The sequence below is a fragment of the Astyanax mexicanus genome, chromosome 18 (genome assembly GCF_023375975.1).
Source record: "Astyanax mexicanus isolate ESR-SI-001 chromosome 18, AstMex3_surface, whole genome shotgun sequence".
In the NCBI taxonomy this organism is placed as follows: domain Eukaryota; kingdom Metazoa; phylum Chordata; class Actinopteri; order Characiformes; family Acestrorhamphidae; genus Astyanax; species Astyanax mexicanus.
In genome coordinates, this window is record NC_064425.1 from 17,029,383 (window position 1) to 17,049,196 (window position 19,814).

At 37.4% G+C, this 19,814-nt stretch overlaps 2 protein-coding genes across 2 annotated transcripts; one reads left to right on the top strand and one right to left on the bottom strand.

Annotated features, from left to right (window-relative positions):
• The first annotated feature begins 10,720 nt into the window (after positions 1 to 10,720).
• Positions 10,721 to 13,446, top strand: si:dkey-182i3.11 (insulin-like growth factor-binding protein complex acid labile subunit). Its single transcript, XM_022668975.2, has one exon. The coding sequence runs from the start codon at positions 10,829 to 10,831 to the stop codon at positions 13,190 to 13,192; it is 2,364 nt and encodes a 787-aa protein (XP_022524696.2). The 5' UTR covers positions 10,721 to 10,828; the 3' UTR covers positions 13,193 to 13,446.
• A 504-nt stretch (positions 13,447 to 13,950) lies between these two features.
• On the bottom strand, positions 13,951 to 18,102 carry si:dkey-182i3.10 (zinc finger protein ZFP2). Its single transcript, XM_015604962.3, has 4 exons — positions 17,819 to 18,102; positions 16,466 to 16,655; positions 16,177 to 16,283; positions 13,951 to 15,685 (listed from the first exon to the last, which is right to left on the bottom strand). Exons 1-4 carry the CDS (start codon positions 17,960 to 17,962, stop codon positions 14,339 to 14,341), a joined length of 1,788 nt encoding a protein of 595 aa, XP_015460448.3. The 5' UTR covers positions 17,963 to 18,102; the 3' UTR covers positions 13,951 to 14,338.
• Between the last annotated feature and the right edge of the window lie 1,712 nt (positions 18,103 to 19,814).

Genomic DNA, 19,814 nt, shown 5'->3' on the forward strand with positions numbered 1-19,814 from the left:
ATCAAGGAAGGCCGTCAGGGATCGCCGATGGGCGGGGCCTCTAAAGGACACGCCCTCTCCCTTTCTCTTAAAGAGACAATTCACCCATTCATTCATTCGCTCACTCCTGCAACAAGACCCCTCTCTCAGCACAAGCAGGCGCCACACACAGCTCTGGAAAAATTAAGAGACCACTTCAGTTTCTGAATCAGTTTCTCTGATTTGGCTATCTATAGGTACATGTCTGAGTAAAATGAACTTTGTTGTTTTATTCTATAAACTACGGACAACATTTCTCCCAAATTAAAAAAAAAATATTGTCATTAAGAGCATTTATTTGCAGAACATTCGAAATGGCTGAAATACTCCCCCCAACAAAATCAATATTTGGTGTAATAACCCTGGTTTTTAATTACAGTTTTCATGCATCTTGGCATCCTGGTGTCCTCCACCAGTCTTACACACTGCTTTTGGATAACTTTAAGCCACTCCTGGTGCAAAAATGAATTGTGATCATCCACCTTCCCCTTGATTATATTCCAGAGGTTTTCAATTTGGTAAAATCAAAGAAACTCATAATTTATAAGTGGTCTCTTATTTTTTCCAGAGCTGTGTGTGAGGGCAGTGAATGCAGTGGTGGATCTAGGATTTTTCTAAGTAAAGGGCCATCAAGGGGCCACAATATTCATAAAGGGGCCAATAATTATTTCACCAGTCACACCAAACACTTGAATGTAATTTTAAAAAGCTTCAAAAAGCTTAGTTTTATGCCAAAAGTTTTACACACAAACAAATAAATCTGCAATCAAAATTTTCAGGGTGGCATCCATGTCTATGGTACCTTCTGGCTCTCTCTCTTTAGTCAAGCTCTCATATTCAGATTTGCCTGAGTTATTAGCCACAAGCTAATAATGCTGCAAAACTAATTCCATCTTTCTGCCTTTCTCCAAGTTACTGACTGCCTACGTTTCCAGCCTGATACCAGTGGATCTTCAACCCTCAGGTTCTCCTGTCTCCTGTGCGGGCAGACTGATGGAAGATACTGGAAGTCAGGTTTTCCCATTACCCACCACAGATCAGCTGCCCACTGCCCAGTTTATGCCAACAGCCTTTTACCAGTTGTTCACCCTCCACTATGGTTTACATAAAAATTTACATAAACTCTAACTAAAAATATTCTGCTTCCACTGCGTGTGTGGCTATTCACCTGAATCTGTTAGACATATGTGGATGTATAATGTGGACGGCATTCATTTATAAGTTGTCTAGTCAGAGGAGGATTTGTCCCTCCTTATATACATATGAGCCTTGATAGTTCCATGTGATAGCAAAATTCTTTCTTGAGCGCTAAGATATTTTTTATTGCCTCAGTTGCTCACTTGGGGTTCTGTGTTGTATGTTTAATATTTTTGTCTGAGATTCTGTGCTGACCACATTTCTATAAAGCTGCTTTGTAACACCAGTTATTAAAAATGCTATGTAAATTAACTTGATTTGAAACTTGCATTACTGCACTTTTTAAAGCCCAAAACCTAAGCAAGAAATAGAAACTACTGAAAAATAGCAAATGAGGTAATTAGACTACAAACCAAATAGCAATAGTACTTTGTATTAAGTGCATTAAATGCAGATTTATACTGCAAACACATTCATATTTTGATAGTAATTGTTTATGTGAACGTTGATTAAATAATGATATAACAATGGTGGTTTTTTTTAGATTTTTTTGTAAGATTAGGTACCTTCACAGCAGGATGAACACTAAAATGTGCAGGGTAGAGGATCCTTTAGGTCCAGGGTTGGAACCCAATGAACTATCTTACACAAATTAAAAGCCTTCTGGCACAGAAAGTGCACGCATGCATCTCTGTGTGTGTGTGTGTGCGTGTGTGTGTGTGTGTGTGTGGTGTGCTGAGGAGCCTGCTGTTCATTTCAGATGTGCAGGAAGTGACACAGTATGGGGTGAGCACCCTGAGGACAGATATAATTTCTACATATATTTAATTTATGAACTCATTATATATTCAAGGACTGTCTGTTCATGTGGCTTGGTAGTACCTGCCTGCAAGTTTGTGCAGGGTAGGATGTCAGATGTATGTTCCTCTATTTTATCTACACAGTATTTTGAAAATATATAATGAATTATCAAATTTTTACATCTGCAGCTGAGTCATCTCAAGCCTTGTGGTAGAAGGACTCACACGCCAAGCTCCCTTACCCTGGCAGTCAGAAGCTCCTCGGCACTGACCCAGTCAGTAATCCGTTGCTGGGTGCAAGTAAAGGTAAAAGCGGTTAAATCTGAAATTAATTGGAGGTTAATTTCAATCAACATTAACCTGGCCTGAAATTGGCCCACATAACAAAATGAATGAGGGCCCAGAAATGGACCAGTTACTGGTGCCAGAAATGTGAACTAAATCTGGTAGTTGAGAGGTGGGTCAGTTCTGAAAGGGGAGTGTTTAAATATGGCTGAAATGCTGCAACCCACAGCTGAACCAGAGAGATTTATAATAGAAATAATAATTAGGCAAAATGGGCAGAATAGCACATTTTTATCTACTGATATTTATATTGCCATATAAATTAAAATACTAAATGATATTTCACATGAATTTCACTTGAATACTTTTTATTGTGTAATATAATTTTGCAGTATTTTAATTTGGCAATACAGACAGAATTGTAAGGCAGCTCTGTTTATTATGTTTTTACTTAATGCAGCAGTGCTTAATTTAAAACATCACAAAAAGGATTTAAAAATACTACCGTAATTAATCACTACCGTTAAGCACTGTAGCATTGGAAATGGGGGCCAATACTTTAAGATGACACAAGGTTCTCCCGGTTTAACAGCTTGCTTGAAGCTGTGTGGATTTTTCAATAGCACTAATGGATGTGTGCTTTGCAGTAAGCTTAGCTTTAATTTTCTCTTTTTTTTCCACAGTTACAACACACTGCTGGTGACACGTGCACACACACACACACACACACTCTCATATTGAGAAGACCAGACCAATCAATATGTGCTACTGCTGATCAATGTTTGAAATTAAAGTGCACAACTGTTAGAACAGATGCACTGATGGTCAGATTATATTTTTAAAAATAAATATTTAAATAAAAACACAATAATTCTATAGTAAAACAAGTACTCTACTGTTCCTTTACTATGGACAGAAATATCTAGTGCCAAATTAAAAATGCTCATTCTGAATCTGGTAGAATCTGAGACTAATCTAGACCTTAATCTTTTCTTGGACAGTTGTTCTCAGCCTTTGTACTGGAAGGACAAATCTTATTGTTGACTTTTAGCTTATAAGGTACTAGGGGTGTCACGATTCTCTAAATCCTCGATTCGATTTCATTTTCGATTTGAGGGTCACGATTCGATTCGATTCTCGATTTTCTTGTTTTTTTTTCTTGTTATTATTTTATGCCTCATAAAATTTAAATAATATATTTATTATTATTATTATTATAAATATTATAAATATTATTATTATTATTTATTAAGATATATATGGTAATGCCATCTAGTGACTTTTTTTGGTAGCAACAGTGTGCACTATTAAAACAAGCAGTTTATCAGAACTGTGTGTGGATGGCTGGTGAAACTGCTCATTACATGAAGCTGCAGTTCTTCATCCAACCACTAGCAGCAGCAGCACAAGCCCCGCTCTCTTCACTCAGTCACTACTTCAGTACAGCCCAGCCACGGGCTACAGAGCTCAGCCAGTCCGTTTTTACTGTTTCTGTAAACAAATAAAGGTTTTAACCCCACTAACCGGATAATACAGCTCAGCAGCAGCAGGTTAGAACAGCCGACACGGAGTCACTGCTGGGATTACATTATAAACAGGTCAGTTAGCGCGCTGCTAACCTCAGGATGTTTATAACTACGGAGTTTAGTGGACACACCACGGCCGCCAGGTAAGTCTTTTAAAGGCTACTGAAGACTATTAAAGGCTATTAGAGTGTAACCCCTGGCTCCCAGGGGTTACAAGAGGTTATTGAAAGCATTATTGGGGGGCAGAAATCAGTACAGGCTGGTTAGATAAGTGATGTGGGTATTGTCTTATAAATGTTTACACATAACTTATATCTCTCCTGAAAAGCTTTTATTTTAGTCAGAAACACGCTTGTGTTTACTTTATCTGAGAGAAAGATGTTTTTTTAATTCAATGGAAAGCAACAGGTGTAGTCAATTATAAGTTTAAGATTTTTAATCCACCTCACTGTGATCTATAGTCAGTGTTCTCAAGTCACACTGACACACGCATTTCAGCGAGTTCACACGCTCTCACCTGCGCGCACCCACCCCTCCGTTAGATACAGATACAAAACCTGCGCGCCCAACCCCCGCCCCCCCCTCCCCCGTCCCCCCTCCCCCGTCCCCCCTCCCCCGTCCCCCCTCCCCCCTCCCCCGTTGGACAGATAAAAACAGTGATCACACTCCCGCCGACTGCGCTCATGCAGTGGCTATCTCTATTTAAATGAATAGGATGCGCTGTGTTGGTGCCGCGCCATTTGCGTAGCGCGCTGCGCTATTTGCGTAGCGCGCGCGGGAGGGATCGTCGATCCTCTTTTTGACTTCGATACTCGAGATCGTGACCTCATTTCGATTCGATTTCGATAAAATATCGAGATCGTGACACCCCTATAAGGTACACAACATATCCAAATATTTGTGGACAACCCTTCAAACAATTGCATTTAGGTATTTTAAGCTGCATCTTTCTGAGTAAAAGTGGTGTGCCAGAGCAGAAAACTGGGGACACTTGGTCTTCCAGGACCAGGGTTTGGGAACCACACTGACCACACTGGTCCACACTTTGTGAAGTCTATAAAATGAAACCGCAGTCACTGCAAGTTTCACAATTTTAAACAAGTGTGTGCAATAAGTTGGTCTGATGCTGTTTTTTGTCCTGGTCCTGGTTTGAGGCCAGAGTACTTACACAGCATGTTGTCATAACTGTGCAGTATATGGTGCTAACGGCCAATATATTAGCATTTATTCCCAGTAATTTCATGTTTAGTGTTGTGCAATAAGATGAAAGTAACAAATTGTTGCAAAAAATATATATATATTTGCATTCTTGTAATTTTGAATTTGAAACTCAAGCTACACTTTACATAAGCTGTACATAATAAAACTGTATTACTTTTATATCCATTACATGTTATAACTGTATACTACTCATCTAACACCCAGAAGGAAGATTGCAAAACTATTAAAAGGAAAGATTTCCCAGGAACATTATGGAGTTGTTATGAAGTTGTAGAGGTTCCTAATGAGGTTTCCTGCAGATTTTTTGTTTTAACGGTGTAGTGTTTATACTGTGTCTCACACATTTTCAATCAGGAATAAGTCTGGCAATGTGGCAGATCCAAGTAGGGTAGCACATGGCAAAAAAAAATCTGAATACATTCATAAAAAAGAACAAAACAGAACAAGAGCTAAGTCAAAACTAACTGTTGGGAATAATGGACATATTGCAGGCTTCTGCTACAGGCAGAGTTCTAGACTGAAACAGTCTCAGTGTTTGGTCTCTGATCCCTGTGGGTTGTAGATGTCAAGCAATCTTGCACTGTGAAGAGCAACCAAGCATTAAACCTTGAAAAATATATTATATGGTGGTATTATAAAAACCCTGGTTCCTATATGATTAAGTGAATATAGACATGCCCTCAAATTAAAGCTGACATGCCCTGTAACCATATTGATTTATAATGTTTTGGTGAGTTTGGTGAATATGTTGCTGTTAAACTCACTTAATCACTCACAGTCAGTTGCAAGATTTAAAAGTTGTGTTTAAACAGTGAAAAACAAAATTGTGCCAGATCTCCTATACCCCAAGACCAAAAAGACAAAAAGTGTAAAAGTCATTCGGTATCAGAAACCATTGCTAAAAACTTGACATGCCACACAGAGTGTGTATCAGTGTCTGAATTAGAGGTCAGTGGCTTAGATAAGGACATTAATTACCAGTCTGACAGAGATTATGATGTCTGTGGACACGTCAACACTAATTAACCTATTTCTGATGGTGCAGCTCTCTCACTGCTGCTCAATGTTTCTCTCTATCTGGCTTTAGACCACAGATCATGTTCCCATTAAGACTCTAAGCTATTTTTTTTTTCAGACAGACTCGATTAATGCACAGTCAGCTTGCCTTTTGTGCCACTAAGAAGTCTGGAGCATCTAGAGTGCAGAAGTACATGAAGTTAAGGTAGATCAAACAAAGTCAGGGGTGGGAAAAGTACAGAGAAACTGGACTAAACTAAATTAAAGAGCAGGGGAAAAAGACACCTTTTCTACATGTAAATCTTTGCAACAAATTACAATGTAAAATTTGTTTTCATAACCAACTATTTGTAAATAATAAATCTAAGAGCAAAATTTGTTCAACACTCATTGTTTAAAAAGTATCTTAAGGATATTGACTTTGTTTTTGTTGGGATGAGTAGTTGCAATACTGGAGTGAACCTGCTTGATGTGTGTGCTACACCCTAGCTAGCCATCAAACAGGATCTTATAAAATTTAGCATTAGGTGCATAAAGGTAAAAGATACAGTTGTACATATTATATGATTCATAACAAGTTTTTAATCCACTGCTGGATTGAAAAAAAAAAACAGGTTGAGTTGCCTGTACAAATACAAAAACCCAGCCTGCCATGTACTGGAAGAAGGACTGAGAAAACAATGTTGCCACTGCATGCCACTTTTTCCATTATGAAAATTGTAAAAAAAATAAATAAATAAATAAATAAATAAATGAATATATATTTTTAAATATACCAAAATTAATACAATTAATGATCAAAACACTGAATTTTTGTGATATTAAAAAAATCTTTAACATTAACATTTTAACATTATCTATGTATTTCCTTCTGCATAAAAAAATGTAAACTACACATTGTAAGACAGGCATGCATAGAGCCTATTTATAAATGCTTTTGCAATATGGCTGTGAAAAGATGGACAAAAACAACAACAGCAAAATGAAGCTTTTTAACTGAATATTATATTATTTACTCTCTGTTAGTTTATCTGTTATTACTATAAAAACTTTGGAAAAATATACTTGACTGAAACTACAAAACAATCAACATTTTAACAAATTTATAAGGTAAATAAAAATGCAATAATGTGTGGGATGTGAAAAATTGGCAGCTTATGGGGAAACTAAAGTGGTGTAAGTCCTCCCACACTCACACATTAGCTCAGTTGTTGTTCCAGTTACATTGATATAAATGTACGTGGGTGTTTCCATAAACCAAAACAAATAATTAGCAGCTCAACTGATTCACAACAGAAAGAGGGAAAATCTCTTGTTATCTGATCATTTTAAATCAGTATATTTGTGATCTAAATTGAAATCTAAGCAAAATGGAGCAGGTTTTTCATTTCTGGGAAATGTAAGACTTTTTTAGTTTTAATACAACTTGAGTAAAAATACAAATATTTCAAAATAAACCAAACAGACAATAACATAAATATATTTGTTTTATTTCAGATTTTGGCTTGAGAAGTTAAAAATGCTCCTACAGGGCCATCTTGTGGTGAGATATATAGTAAGAAAAATGTTTGCAATATTACAGAATAATAAACCTTATAGGTAAGGTTTTCTAAAGCTATTGTGATTCATTATTACTACTTTTTATATTCTTTTTATTGTTGCTTATTAACCAAACATATGAATATTTGAAGAATATTAAAGCTTTATATTCCCTAAATATAAAGCTTTAATATTATTTTTTTGTGTGTTTAGCACTTGATTCTGTACAAGGTTCAGGTTCACCCTTCAGCTCTTCTCCCTAAATACTACACTATAATGTTTATAATATTACAACTATAATAACTATTTTGATGAGTTTCATAGGCCCTTCAGTGGGACCTTGTTGAACTCCACAAAACAGCTAAACCAGGCAGTTACTAATTCATTTACAGTAGTTTCTCCATTAGAATGAATAGTTTATTGTTTAAAATTAACTGGAGATGTCACAGAGACACCAGGAGCCACTAGTTTTGCTTGACTAATCTGTTGATTAATTTTGCAATTACTATATTAGACAACAATTATTTCTCTGCTTCCTGTGGGTCCAGCTCATTTTCTTAGCTTTCTCTATTACTTCACAATTATTAGAACATAAGACATTAGGGAGAGTAGGATAGAATTTCCTGAAAATAACATATGACTGTCTTTTTTAACAGCATCAAATCTGTTACTGACTGATTTGTATTACAGGGAGCTTCTAAGTCTGTTCCAGTTATTCTTTTCTTCATTTGAACAGTACAATTGATTATACTTTCCTAGCAAAAAGAATAAATATGATTCATTTTGACTAATTCATCACAGAGCATGTAATAATATTATTTTTTAAATGCTTGATATGAATAATAATAATAAATAATAAATGATGAGAAGCTACAGACACAAACATGCAAAGACAGTTGGTGTTTTCCATTCCTCCATCCTGTGGTTTATCAATACCCTTTGTTTTCACTCGTTTTCTATTCGGTGTAAAAACTACATGTAGACCAAAGCCTACGCTTATAACGCACACTCAGCAGATACACAGCTACACAAGCGCATTACAATGCTGACCTACAAATCTTCGTCTCTTAGTTGTGGTTAAACCTGTGGTGAGTTCTTGACGATTCTCATGTCTCTCGGGTTTTTCTTCGATGAAAAGGTTCAGCAGGCTGAGATGAGTTTACAGCTAATGCACACGCACAACATTTCCTCAGAAAAACACTCGACTGCTTCTTATTTACTTTTTCCTGACACACTGACTGACAGCTGGTGCATCTTGCTGGTGTAATATACTGCAGGTAAGCTTTACTCCTTTAAAGTAATATGTGGCATGTCAGTATGTTCACATTTTAAGCAGAAAATCTTCATAAATTTTGAATAAAATAAAAATACAGGAAACAAAATGTGGGGCATTTTGGTTCAGAAAATGCTCTATTTAAACTTGACATAAATATATGTGACTCTGTTGCTTTACATAGGCTTTCACATTTCTAATATTATATAAGAGCACAAATATGTATGGATATATGTATGTAAGTGTACAAGGGTGCTCTATATTTCTGTGTAAATTTGACCAAAAGCTTAATCAGATTTTCACTTTAATTTTAAAAGTAGATAAGCAGAATCAAATCAGAAAAAACACAAATGAGAAAGAAATATTAGACTCAGAATTAGCTCATTTATTTATTGAGAAAAATGGTCCAATAAGTGGGATTGTGATCAAATGTAAGTGGGCATCTTGTTAAGCTTAATATATGATGGAATCACATTTTCCATCACATTTATTTACTAGGTAAATAGTTGTACTTTCTTTTACTTTCTGATGGAAGGTGCACATACCTTGACATCACTTGTGGAAAGAGCTACTTGTAAGTCCCATGCTGACATTTTCTGATTGTTATAAACTTCTTCATACATCCTGTGATCTGCTCTTGGGCTAGACCTTCTATAATCAAGATCAAATCAAACCATGTTGGCAGTTTAAATAAGACAAATAAAACTCCTACAAAATTCCTCCTAACAATGTTTTAATTACTTGCAGGGGATATGCTGCACCGATCCTTTTTTATTAAGATATAAATAAGAGTGTGCCCCAACTTTGTGCTTATAATTTGAATTACATTTTATACATTAATAAAACTTTTTTTTGTATTTAGGTGTTTTAAATCTGTTCAAAAGGTTTTCCTAACTTTTTTCACATAACTATAATTACATTAAATTACTGGAAATAAAATCTAAGTATTTTACCAACTGTAAAGTTGACATTTTGGATATGTACGATTTTTGGGCGACAGCTAAAAAAATGTAAGCATATATTAAGTATATGTTACATATGGTTATATGTGGACATATGATGAAAATGTATGCACCATATCTTAAAAGACAAATTCTTTCAATATTCAATTTGTAATGCAGCTACACAATATGGACAGAAGTATTGGTACATCTGCCCATTCATTGTTTCTTCCAAAATCAAGGGTATAAAAAAATGAGTTTATTTGATTTTGTTAAAGTAACTGTCTCTACTGTGCGGCTTGAAACACGCTAAAGCCACATACTAATTCTCGTAATGTGAAATAAACCAGTGTTTCACTTGCGATTTATGGGAACAGCAAAGTTATTTTATTTCCTATTTTGTTTTTTGTTGATGTAAAAAGTCTGTGGGTCTGTGTGCTGCAGCAGATCCTTATGTGTAGGTAATGAGCAGGGGTGTACGTGTTGAGCAAGGAATATTACTGAAAATCTGACTGTTGTCTAGGTTGTATTCAGACAGTGGCTTACCTGTGTTTTCTTTTGCCAAGATAGCAATAATAAAAATAAAAGACTGGTGGGCTGTAAGATAGCAATAAGCATCACAATGCGCCTTGTGCAGGGTGTAACATAGAGCCCAAAGAAGCTTTTAAGTACTGAACATTTTACCATATTGCAGTACTAAAAAAAATATTGCATAGAACATCCATAATTTTATAATAACATCTACAGAGATGCCCAGTTGTGACTTATTTATTCCTTCTTAGGTCAAAGTGTGGAACCATGCTTGGGCTTCTGAGTGTGGTAATGACCCTCACAGCAGCAGCTGGAGCTTGTATTAAGTCATGCAAGTGTGTGGACAACGCGACCATCATCACTTGCTCAAACAAGAACCTTTTGGAGTTTCCTCAACTTCCACCAGGCACAAAGAACCTCTATGTGACCCACAACTTGATCCGAGCTCTACCCAGAGAAGGTCTGGAGGAACTTCTGGTCCTTGATCTCACCAACAACCGGCTCAGTGAATGGCTCACTGGTACCACCACCTTACCAAATATGAGTAGCCTTACAGAACTGTTTTTAAGAGGAAATGGAATTAGCAGTTTGAAAACTAGACAATTTCAGGAACTGACTAATCTCACCCTATTAGATCTCAGTGAAAACAACATTAAGATTCTTCCTCAGAAGTTCCTTCAAGGTTTGACCAACCTTAAGATCCTCGTTTTGAGCTTGAATGAGATACTCAGCCTTTCATATGGTGCATTTGAGGGAGGATCTGATCTTGAGGAGATCCACCTGAACAAGAATCATATAAAGATAATAGAAAAGGGTGTTTTTGAGAACTGCACATATCTAAACAAACTCGTCCTGTCCAACAACAACTTGAGCAGTGTAGAGGAAGGGACCTTCCTAGGCCTACATGGCCTGCGTCATCTGGATCTCAGTAAAAACAGGCTCAGCACTGTGCCCACTGGCACCCTCAAAGATACCCCCAATCTCACCAGCCTCTATCTACATCAAAATGGGATCACCCGTGTTCCGGAAAATGCTTTCTACAGCCTGTCTTCATTACAAATGTTGAATCTGAACAACAACCCTCTTAAAGTTATACATGCGGCCGCCTTACGAGGTCTTCGTAAGCTTCATGATTTAGATTTGAGCTCCAGTAAATTGCAGGTTTTACCACCATCAGTGTTTCAAGACGTAGGCAAACTAAAGCACCTCTGTCTATTCGACATTGCCTTGACATCCCTCCCTCAAGGCCTGTTCAACAATTTAACCTTGTTGCAAGAACTGCAGCTTGACAAAAACAAGATTCATATCATCCCACCAGATCTATTTCATCCACTTTCAAAGCTTAAGCATCTACATATGGACAGTAATCTAATCTCAGAGCTGAATTCATCAACATTTAGAACACTGAGAAGGCTAGTTCACATCGATCTTAGCAATAACCAACTGACAAACATTTCTAGTGGCCTTTTCAAGGGTACACGGAAACTAGCTCACCTTGATCTCAGTAAAAACATGCTCACAGCTGTACCCACGGAAGCCTTTAAGGAGATACCCCGCCTCAACCGCCTTTTCTTGCAGAAAAACGCTATCAGCTCTGTTCCTGAAAATGCATTCTCTGGGCTAGCTGGCCTGAAGAAACTGGACTTGAGCAACAATCCCCTTGAAATCCTAGATGAAGATTCTTTGAGGGGTCTCTTCATGCTTGCTGAACTAGACTTAAGTTTCAACCAGTTGCAAGATCTACCCTCATGTGTCTTTCAGGACCTAGGTAAACTTAAGAACCTTAATTTGTACAACAATGAACTGGACACAATTCCTGAACGCCTGTTCAACAATTTAACCCAATTAAAAGTGTTGCAGCTAGATAGCAATAATATTTCTGTTATCTTCCCAGAAACATTTAATCCGCTTACAGAACTTAGGGATTTACAATTGGACAACAACAACATCTTACAGCTCAATGCATCTTTATTTAAAAATCTTAAACATCTGCATAGCCTTTACTTAAATAACAATGCTCTTTCCAGAATTCCCAAGTACCTTTTCCAAACAACACGGCACCTCAAAGAGCTGCAACTGACGAATAATCATATCCACAATATACCAAAACTGTCCTTCAAAAGCCTTAAGATGCTTAGAGCTCTTAGACTCAATGATAATCACCTTTCCGATCTCCACAAAGAACTCCTGGCTGGTCTTGATGACCTACGGGAACTGTCACTGAACCGAAACCGAATAGAAAGCCTCCCAGTTGAATTTTTCACACTTCCGAACTTGAGAACACTTGACTTGTCAAACAATAATTTGAACACCTTGTCCTCTGAGGATTTTAAACACCTCACCACACTGAGAGAAATACACCTGAGTTTCAATAAACTCAAGGCATTACCACACAGCATATTCAGCTCTCAGGGAAACCTTCAGAAACTCTTCCTGCAGAACAACTATCTATCCCATCTGCCCCTGAATGTGTTCTCCAAACTGCCCTCATTGAAACAGCTTGATCTGGAGAATAACCACCTCCACCATCTAGCCAACAAACAATTCCACAGCCTGAAGAACCTGGAACAACTACACCTCAAATCCAACAGACTGCGATCACTTAGTAACGGGACTTTTGAGGCTTTGACATCCCTGAGAGCCATATATCTCAGTGAAAACCCGTGGGACTGTTTCAATGTGTCTGGCATGTATGTGAGAAGATGGATCAGTAAGAATATCCATTTGGTGAAGGATAACCCAAAATGCTCGGCCACCTCTGGATGCCTTGCTAATCGAGACCTCAAGAAGTCTTTCTTGTCACCTCTGCGCTGTGGCAGCGTTGCCTGTTTCTTTATATGTACGCCACAAATGCAAATTCTAACAATTATTATAATCTCTATCTTGAATGCTTATGTGTTGTGAGGTTGCTCTGCTGTAGCCGTGATGTGTGTTTGCTCAGTGCTGTAGCGCATTGCTTCTCTTCTTCAGAATAGGCCTTTACACATAATACAGCACCTATGTTTTTATTTCGTTTTAAATTGATGAGTGAGAGTGTTTGATGTGCCAGGCAGATGTCACATAGTGCATGAATTACAGAAAATGTTAGTGCATATATTCTTAGACGTGTGATTTTTCTTGTAGTATTTAGAAAACAGGAGTATGAATTGTATTGATGAACACAGTCTATTTTTGCTTCGAATAAAATGTTATTTTTGCAACACTGTCATTGTCCATCCTTTACTGCCAATGCAAAAACAAACTATTTTTGGTTCTATTCGGTTTTATTAATTAAGGTTTTTAATTTTAGTGTCCCAACAAACACAGACAGATTAAAGCAATCATTAAATTAAATTAGTTTTATTCCTTATATTTCTTAATGATGGATTTAACTGAAATCCAGTGATTTCAAACACCTTAATGACTGTTATTGAATCCATGCCCAGGTGTCTTTATGCTACAGTCACTCGAGACACATTCATAGCACCCAAATGCACCACTTTAACAATTCACCTATTATAAGACTTATAGCACCAACTAACTGAACCTCTGCTGATCTAAGCCAGGCTGTTTAGGGGTCAAATCTGTTTTCCCTTAACATTTATTACTAGTATACACACTGGACAGAAAATTCTATCATTACAGAGTGAAAGCATGTCAACTTACTTACAAACTCAACAAGATTTGAAGCAAGAGTGAACATTTTATTTTTTGTTAATGTTTGGTACAAGTTCCATTACTCAGCAGTATCACCCTCATGCTAAAATAAAGAAAAAATAATAATTTTATACGTTTGGAATATGGTATATGTAACTACTTAAATGATCAGATAACTGCAGTAACTCTCAGATTTTTGAGAATGTTTAAACACACTTTACAAAAAATGCATTCGATTATTTAACATATGCAATGGTGAAACATGTAGCAAAATTAACAAAAACGTATTTTTTAAGTTTTCATTTCAGATGAAAATGTTCATTTTGGTGAACCCCAAATTCTTACCAATATACAGGGTGTCCTGTATTTTTTTTTCACCCTGTACTGCTATACCACATGCTATACCACAGAGACTCACTCATTAAATGCACAGTTATGACTCTTTAGGCTTCTCTGATAACCAAAACTCCTCCCACATTTGTCACACGTATACTGTTTCTCTCCTGTGTGCACATACATGTGCGCTTTGAGAGTGTTATGCTGGTTAAAACTTAGCTCGCAGACTTTACAGCTGTAAGGTTTTTGCCCGGTGTGTATGCGCTGATGTCTGCGCAAGTTCCCTGCAGAGGAAAAACCTTTACTGCACACGTCACAGCTGAAAGGCCTTTCTCCAGTGTGGGTGAGCTGGTGGGACTTGAGGCTGTACTGCTGGGAGAATGTCCTGCCGCACACGTCACAGCTGTAGGGCTTCTCTCCGGTGTGAGTCCTTTCGTGAATTTTTAAATTTCCTGAACTTCGGAAGACCTTATCGCAGACTCCACATGTGTAAGATCCGCTAGCACCGTGTTGCTTCTGGTGAGCCTTTAAACTGCTGAGGGAAACAATGCTTTCTCCACAGATTCTACATAAGACGGGCAACTCTGCCATGTGAGTGTTGTGATGTGAGTTCAGTGCGGTCACACAAGCTGAGCACAAGCCGCACACCACACAGCTAAAGCCCTCTTTCCCCGCAAACCGGCCGTCATGCAGCCTCAGACCACCGGCCTCCCTGAAGCCTTTTCCGCAAGATTTGCAGACGTAAGGTTTCTCACCTGTGTGAATTCGCTCGTGAGACTTCAGCGAGTTCCGCTGGTTGAAACTTTTCCCGCAGGTGTGGCAGGTAAAAGGCTTCTCTCCCGTATGGATTCTCCGGTGGCGGTAGAGATTGGAACGACAGGCAAAAGTTTTTTTACAGGTCTCACAGCTGTACCACTTTTTCCCTGAGCGTTTTTGGAGAGAACCAGACGAACTGCCAAACTCTATGCAAGCTTTCCCTTTGGAGTGTCCTTTCGCTTTATTAGGCCTTTTACAATTTCTTACATGCTGTTGATGAATCAACGACCCCCCACCATTTAATGTCTGATGTGCATCTAATCCACGTTTCCTTACGAAGCTCTTATTACACTGTAGACTGCTCACAGCCGCATGGAGAGCCATGTGAGCTTTGAGGTGAAGCAGCTTGCTGAAGGTTCTTTTGCAGATCTTACAGCAGACTCTCTGTTTCTTTATGCACCCTACCTTTCTTACGTTGGGTAAATCTGTGACTCCATTCACTTCTGTCCCTACCGTTACAATACAAACATCAACCAGTCCTGGATTAATGAGTTCTATCATTTGTTCTTCATCCTTGGTCTGCAATGTTTCATCGTCCATAGCATTCTCCTGGATCTGTTCAGGAATTTCTTTTTCTTTAATGAGCATCACACTACCATTCATGTTTGACTGCAAAGAAAGAAAAGAGTAAATTTGATTACTGACTAAATATTATATACTGTAATATTACAGCACTAACAAGCTGAAGTAAGCAAAATCTTACTCCAATATGCCACAAGTCATGTGTCAAGAACTAGTATCATCATGTCCCATGACTTTTGCTCTCCGCTGTGAGTGTAATTTCTTGTGACAGTACCACTATCACTCTAAAGTCTTGCTCAAACTAAAAAGCTGTAAATTTATGTTGCCTTGTCATAAGCACAATGACAAGTGTTCAGTTTGGCTCACAAGTAACACCCTACAACTTATACATGTGTTCCCAAGCTGTCAACTGAGGGACAGTCCAATGATTTTTGGCATGTCAGTGTACAATGGCGAAAACTGAACTAAACCTTTAGGGTGAACCTGGAATGAGGATGTTTACATTTTGGAACTCTAATCATAGCAAAGGTTTACTCTGCAAATAGTCAGGTATTTAAAATTTGTAAGATTTAACAAACCTGCTCTTCTGTTGAGAGGGAAGCAACAAGAGACTCAGGTTGGTCAAGATCTCCACTATTTTCTTCTCTCCAACTCTGAGACGCAACAGCTATGATTTCCTCAGGAGCTGCAGGGAGTGAGCAGACAGTGGAGATGAATCAGTGAGGGTATGAGCCCAGTAGAAAACAATGAGGCAGGTAGTGCTGTGGTTCAGCACTTAGCAAAAACACATCTGAACAGGACGGTGGAAATGAAGGATGATATGAATCTAGTGTTTATCTATCTGATGGCTGTTGGGTATTTACTTACATCCTCTCATTCTACTAGTCACAGATTTATGCCTCTTCGCCAGCCGCTTTGGTTTCCTCTTGAGGTTATTCTGTGTAGTCTGATTCTCAGTTAAAGGCAGATGTAAAACTGCTGAATTGTCACTAAAGAGCCTGCAGACCTTCTCCACCGCTTCCTTTATGTGCATTTCAAGGACAGTGTTCAGCTGAGCCTGAAACGTAAGACAGTTCAAATTAAACTGCAATGAACAGGACTGGTGCAAATTTTAGTGCCTTGCTGACTTCTTGGCAATATAACAAGAGTTTGCTAATCTACTGTTTAGCATTAAGCAAACCAACAAAAAACAAACAACTGAAGGAAAATAGCAAATGCAAAAACAAGTGTAATTTAATACAGAATAAAAAGACAAACACCCTGCACCTAATAACTAGGGTTACATAATAACAATTTATTTGGATTGCTGATTATAAGTTTACCTTTTGATATAATATTATATTTATGTATCATTTAAAATGTGATAATTATAAATTGTGTAATCAGGATCCTGTAATGTGAATTAAAGGAGACACCCACTGGAACAATGGAACAATGTTAAAAAAAAAACCCAAACCAGACAGAGCTGCTCACTGAATTCATCTGATTCATTTTTGAAATTGGAATCAATACTCGAAAATTAGTCTGGGTTCTTATGGGTTAAACATGCTTATAGAAATGCTTCTTAAAATGTTTTTTTTTTAAGTTGACATAAATGACCCAACAACAATTTCATAACTCGTATTTTAACATTATAGTATAGCAATCATTTTCAGAGCCAGTTATATGGAATGTAAAACATTTAATTAAAGCATTTGAGATTTTCAAACGGCTGGAAGACACGAATGGTTCAAATGGTTGGACGAATACACCAGTTTGATCTGCAGCACTAACCCAGCACACCTAAATTCTGTAAATAAGATCAGATGGAAGACCCTGACACTCATACACTGTGCTGTGATGGTTTTAGGAGGTTCAGTATATGATTCAATGTTATAGTTTTATATGTATGGTGTGTATGATAATTTCCTTACAATAAATACATATATCTTGTTTGTTTTCTATTCGTATAGCCTGCATTGTGGTCTAGCAGTGTAGATAGAGACATTTAATAATTTTAAATAAACCAGTTTTACCTGCAGCACCAACATAGCACATCTGCATTCTGTATATAAGATCAGATGAAAGACCTGTGGTGCTTTTAAGAGGTTCAGTATATGTCAGTTAGGAACTTCATGAGTTAAAATGATGGTTAAAGTGCTGGAAGGAACTTTAGACAGTTTTTTTTGTTTTACAGTATGAATTAGGGTTAATACAGGTAAATACAGGCAGGTTACCCACCTTTATTCCTGCTGGCTCGTTCAGAGAGTGACTCTCTTTAAACTGATCCAGCAGTGATTCATCCTCAGCTCTGGCCATGCTGTGTACCGTGGCCTCAACAAGATCCTCCAAGATAGAAAACACTCGAGACTCCAGAAGAGACATCGTGTGTATTTTTCAGCCTGTATTTATGAAGAGAAGACTGTGTTCGTATCATATAAACAGTGGCAGGCTGTACAATGGCCTCTGTGTGGGACGGTGTTGTCGGGAGGGCGACGCTGCTCACTGCTGCAGCCCACTGGCGCGGAGCGGCACTGCGCCCAACACCAGTACAGCCAAGTACAGCACACTACAACTAGTGGTGGCAAAAGTGGGCCTTTCGGAGATTTAATCAAATGATTCAAACCGATTGATTCGTGAAAAGATTCCATCTTGTGGGACGTTCGAATCATCACCAAACTGTGTGCTATGTACTGGGCAATCAAACACTACGGCTGCGTCCCAAATCGCGTACTTCAATACTAAACAGTATGCGAGATTGGGTAGTGTGTCCGAAAGCACAATAGGCGAGTTTGAGTACGCGAAAAGTCCCTGGATTACGTACTGCACCGGGAGAGGTTTTTAAGGGTGCTTTCACATCTGAAAGTACGGACCGTGGTCCGAACCAAGGTTCATGTGTTTGCTACATTGTATATATTTGGTCCGCTTACTTCTGTTTTCACACTGCAGTTTAGGGAGCGAACCAAAGGAGAAGGGTAATGCTGCAGACCGGAGCCCCAGTGGGCGTGGCTTAAAGGCGGAGCATGTGTCAATCATTTTCGACTGCAGCCAATCAGATACTACACTTTCGTTGTCAATCACTTTTTATTAAGCCAATCCTCAGACAGACCAAGCTGTCCATTATTTTTTACTGCAGCCAATCACCTTAACAGATCTGTCAAAAGAAGGCGGAAACTGCGGTGCTACCGGTTAAACGTAGCGCGATTTAAGCTTCTGAACAGCGGTGAAGCTGAATGTGTATAAGTATTTTACAAAATACTATATTAACAGTTTAAAAACATTTATGTGCTACTGTAGTTAGTCCTGCCTATATGCCGCTCTTAAACAGAAGTAACTGAATGAAAACGTTAGAAAAGCCCTGATGTTTTTAAATCAAAGATTAAAATACTCGTTTTTCTGGAATGGCACTTTCGTGTTTTTTAATCGTGTATAAGTGTGTGTGTGTGTACACACACACACACACACACAAAAAAAAAAAAATATATATATATATATATATATATATATATATATATATATATATATATATATATATATATATATATATATATATATATATATGTGTGTGTGTGTGTAAAATAAAATAAAAAGAATAAAATAATAATAATTTAATCTACCCGGTCGGTCACATGATCCACATAGACGTGCCCTCATTGCACAATTTTGGACTATATTAGTATAAATACAGCAATAAAAATAATTAATTAGAAGAAAGTGAATTATGATTTTCTCAAACTCTCATCTAAGCAAATCAGAACTTGTTTATAACATTTATATACACAGAAATTAAATATAATTGATGTAACTTTTATAACCTTGCCATCTTGCACAAAGTGAATAGTCAAGCACAAATACATTTAAATATATACTGATTTCTATATTATTAAATTATTTTTGACTTTATTATCAGCACTAAGAATAATAAAGGACAGATTATGAATCGGCACCATCAACATTTGACCTCTATTAAAAAGTTAAAGGTGTGTCATTTTGGAAAGGCTGACTTTTCTTATTTCACTAGTTTACAAAAAGATTACGCTACAATGTATCACACTTAAACATATTGACTGGTACTACACAACCATACCCTCATGATTTCTCATTTCTTTTAAGCAGAAAAAATATATAATTTAAAATAGTCAATCCTTTTTAAAAAGCTGTGTTGCAGGTAAGTGAGGTCTTTTGAGTCTTCACTTTATTAAATCTTTCTAATGCGCAGTTGACAAAGATTTTTTAC